This window comes from Pyrus communis, chromosome 9, assembly GCF_963583255.1.
Source record: "Pyrus communis chromosome 9, drPyrComm1.1, whole genome shotgun sequence".
NCBI classification, from domain to species: domain Eukaryota; kingdom Viridiplantae; phylum Streptophyta; class Magnoliopsida; order Rosales; family Rosaceae; genus Pyrus; species Pyrus communis.
In genome coordinates, this window is record NC_084811.1 from 27,023,724 (window position 1) to 27,027,841 (window position 4,118).

General features: G+C 38.3%; 1 protein-coding gene across 1 annotated transcript; it reads right to left on the reverse strand.

Annotated features, from left to right (window-relative positions):
* Positions 1 to 999: 999 nt before the first annotated feature.
* Positions 1,000 to 3,380, reverse strand: LOC137746126 (NAC domain-containing protein 87-like). Its single transcript, XM_068486198.1, has 3 exons — positions 2,896 to 3,380; positions 2,440 to 2,762; positions 1,000 to 2,173 (listed from the first exon to the last, which is right to left on the reverse strand). The coding sequence occupies exons 1-3, from the start codon at positions 3,110 to 3,112 to the stop codon at positions 1,277 to 1,279; spliced, it is 1,437 nt and encodes a 478-aa protein (XP_068342299.1). The 5' UTR covers positions 3,113 to 3,380; the 3' UTR covers positions 1,000 to 1,276.
* Between the last annotated feature and the right edge of the window lie 738 nt (positions 3,381 to 4,118).

The window sequence follows — 4,118 nt, forward strand, 5'->3', positions numbered from 1 at the left end:
AATGTAATCATAAGGTACCTCAAACCTCAACGCGTGTAAACTGGGTCATATGGCCATAGACAGGTATGTACTTGTGTTGTGTGTAAGTGTTGTATGATTACTAAGTAAACACAGAAAATATGAACATAGTATTTCCAAATCACATCATCGGAGCTCAATAGCTCAAACATCATATCATAAATCCACATGAGCGTTCTAGCTGAAAAGATCATCATAAACCATATTCATAAATATTTCAAACCATAAATCCAATAATTCATAAACGTTTCATAACATGTAAAGTCATAAAATCATGCTTTTCGTGTACGCATTCCTAGCATTAAAATCATGCATTTAGAAGGGGGTCCATTCATTGATATTTCGTTACCAAAGAGCCGCTCAAATGTAGGGAGGACGGGATCACCTTAACAACGTACCTAAGCACATCAAATAACTAATTAGTAAAACCCTAATAAGACAATTGAATTTGGGAAAATGAACGGCAGAGTCGGATTCAAGACGTTGAAAAACCTAAGGAAGGACCTCGGGTTCCTCACGTGCCGACACGGGGCGGGGGCCTTGGACGCCATGCGCCACCCTACGCGTTTGTGGCGACGGGTACAATAAGAATAAATTGAGGAAATGAGTCATACGTGTCATGACAAAAAGGTCAACGAAAGTCAACATTCTTGTCCCAAAGGGCATTTGGTAAATTCACACCATTAATATTAGAAAAACGTAAAATTAAGGATGGGGTATCACAATAAACTTAACGAAGGCCACCAAAATCTGACACAAACTAAACGAAAAGACTAATCATTAGCAGTTTGGTTGGTCTCTGGCTCCTTAACAACCACCTTCAACAGCTTGCACCACCGCAGCTCCGATCTAGGCAATTTCATCCTCAACTGCTTCATCTACAGCAGCCGATCACCTTGTGCATTCCATTCAAACGCAGTTAATCATAAATTAAATAATTTAAATTCAGGACAAGGATGAGAGCAAATTAACAAATTAAAATTACAAAATGATTAATTGCAGTGACCATAGTAATAATAAATTAAAAAAAATAAAAATAGAAAATTTACATGAGGTTACAAATTCGCAATAATCATGAAAATTAAAATGGGTCCGGAAACCATGAAAGTTCTATACAGTATACGTGTATGCAACAACAATTTCTGACTAGTTAACCTCCCTACCAAAATAAAGAAGAAATTTAAGCCCTTAATAATCCTAATTAGCTAGAGAAACAACAATTAAGCAGAAGGCGGCGTGACTTGTTTTTGAATGAATCTCAAAAGTCCCACAAGTCTTCAATATCGGAAAGGGGAACAACAGATGGATCCTGATCATAGGATGAGTTGTTGGTGCTGCCCAATTCTTGCTTTGAAACAAATGATGATGATATTTCGTTAGTGTTCATATCCGTGCTCAATTCGGTGTCTTGGGAGAGGCTAAACATAGACTGGTTGGTCGAAAACTGCTCGACCTTGCACTGCCTGTCTGAGCCTCCTCCTAGGCCAGATGACGATGTTTCAATATTATTCTTCATCTTGTTTTTGTTGTTGTCTTTAGCTATTGCTCTTGGAATGGCCTGATCATCGTCATCATGGTCACTACTAGTACTAGTACTTGTTCGAAACACAGACCCTTGCCCTTGAGCACCTCTCATCATCCCTTGTTGAAAATAATCAGAATTGCTCATCATCTGATTTGGCTGGAAATTAGAGAAACTAGAAGGATTTTGAAACTGGTGATGCTGATGATAATGATAAAGAGGTGGAGGATATAACATGTTGGAAGGGTTACTAAGACTACTGGCTTGGTGACTGTTGTAGTTACTGGTAGGATGCAGCTGAAAGTTGTAACTCTGCTTGAGGGCTTGAACGCCGCCGCCTCCCCCCACTGAAAAGTAGTTGAGGTAACTGTTAGTGCTGATTCCATGATGATCCGATGGTGGTGCCACTGTGATAATGGGATCGGGCTTGAAGTCATTGTCTCCATGGCCTGAAGAATGTTTGTTGGTCATGACGTTGGAAGTATCAAGAGTGGGATCCATAAGAGGTGGGAGGGAAGAACAATCCAGGAGATCATGATCCCCAATATTCCCAAAAGAGTTCATCCTAGTTGGGCTAAGGGTTTTTTTGAGCCCCATGTTCTTGTGGAAAACCCTGCACACAACCCATTCATCCTGCAGCAACACACATGTACAAAAATAAGGTTAAAATAAAATTAAAAATAAAATTGATTGATTTTCAAATATTGATGACTTGCAAAAAAAAAAACAAAAGGAAAAGAAAAGAAAATTAGATTTTGAAAATTAAAGTAAAATCTAGCTAAAAGCCCCAACCCCTCCTTGAAAGGAAACTCTCAACCAACATAACAAAATTCAAAAGGGGGCCAGGGATGTTCAATAGGTATAAAATTAAAAATAGGTCGGAATAGGATTTTAATTACCCTTGCAGCCTTGGAGAGGTTATTGTAGGGTGGGATTTTGCCATCAAGCCTGTATTCATGCATGACCCAGTTGGTCTTCTCTCCTTTGGGGGCTCTCCCTCTGTAGAACACAAGAGTCTTCTTCATCCCAACCAGGCACCCTCCTCCTGCACCTTTCCCACCCTGCTGCTGCTGCTTTTTAATCTTATTGAATATCTCTTTATCTTTTCCTGTGGCCTTCCAGTACCCTGATTCCGTCGCTCGATTCGTCCTCATCCCCGTCGGATACTTCCTGTCTCTCTGGCAGAAGAAGTACCACTCCTTCTCTCCCATCTTTGCTTTTTCTGCTCAAGTTATATATATATATATATATCCATATATAAAAATTCATTATACATACATACATATATATATATATATGTGTGTGTGTATACACTGACCCAAATTAACCATGGAAGACAGACAAGTAATACTTACTAGGCAAATCCCAAGGTTCGCACTTGTTCAAATCAGCTTCGCCAATTGCAGCAGCTTCGAAGCGGCTGTTGATGACCTTCTTTATGAGATAGCTAGTTATGATTTCTTCATCCGTGGGATGAAACCGAAAACCCGGAGGCAACCCCTTGAGCTCGTCTGATATTCCTCTATTCACCACCATGCCTGTTTCTGTTTGTGCTTCCATCGACGGATCCATCTCCTCTTTGGTTATATGTATATGCACGGCTGACAATTTCTCTTTTTATATATGTATAAGGGCTGCCTAGCAAGCTAGTTAAGATTAAGCAAGAATACAACAAAATCCAGTATTCTCAACCAACAATTAATTTCAACTACGAACCGAAGAAAAGAAAAGAAAAGGAAATTAACGAATGAATCTGCAGCTAGCAGATCGAGAGCGGAGGTTAGTATTAAAGAGGAAAGAGGGAGAGAGACAAGTCAGAGAAGAAGAAAGAAAGGAAGGGTAAGAGAGCAGTTAAGAAAATAGAACAAGGAAAAAAAAAAGAGCTTTTATAGAGAAGGCAAGAGGCGGGTTTCTTCTCCAAAACAACTCATATTCTCAAGATCCGTGGTCCGCAAGGCACCTACTGGGAAGACACATAATTTATTATTATTATTATTATTATTTTCCATTATTATAATTAATATGTACCCTTTTGTTTTGGTTTTTGGCGAATTCGCGTAATCCAATTAGAAATAAAAACAAACGCTAATGAATTGTATAAAAAAGGAGTTTTCTATGCTCGAGGGACCCATGGTTCCATCGTACCCAGTACCCTTTCACATTGGCTATTAATTTGAATTAAATAAATTTAAAAAAAGGGCCTTTATCGGAAGCTTCTGAATGTAACCTCTTTTGGAATTTGATTGCATCACATGTTCCAATCAGTTAAAATCTATCCTTTATCCAAAAAGTGTCTCTCTATTCAAAGCTGTGGAAAAGGTTCGGAACTTTCTTCCTCTCTTCATTCAATCGTTTATTTTCTACAACAGTATATATACATGTACATACATTAGTGAATATAAATGTACATAAATATGTAACTAGGTTACTAGGCAGCCTGCTATACGCGTTTAATTATCAGCTTTAATTATGAATTTTTTCTAATTAGTACTTAATTTAAGAGGTGCTCATGAGCTGCTTCAAAACTCATGTAAATCATTTCCGCATATAGATACAGTTTCGAAAAAGTAAATTACGT

Bases quoted from the DNA above. Each gene is read 5' to 3' on its own strand.
- LOC137746126 (XM_068486198.1), bottom strand. From the start codon at position 3,112: ATGGATCCGTCGATGGAAGCACAAACAGAAACAGGCATGGTGGTGAAT. The intron at 2,763-2,895 runs GTAAGTATTACT...TAACTTGAGCAG, and splicing joins CGAACCTTGGGATTTGCCTA to AAAAAGCAAAGATGGGAGAG. The intron at 2,174-2,439 runs GTAATTAAAATC...GTGTTGCTGCAG, and splicing joins ACCTCTCCAAGGCTGCAAGG to GATGAATGGGTTGTGTGCAG.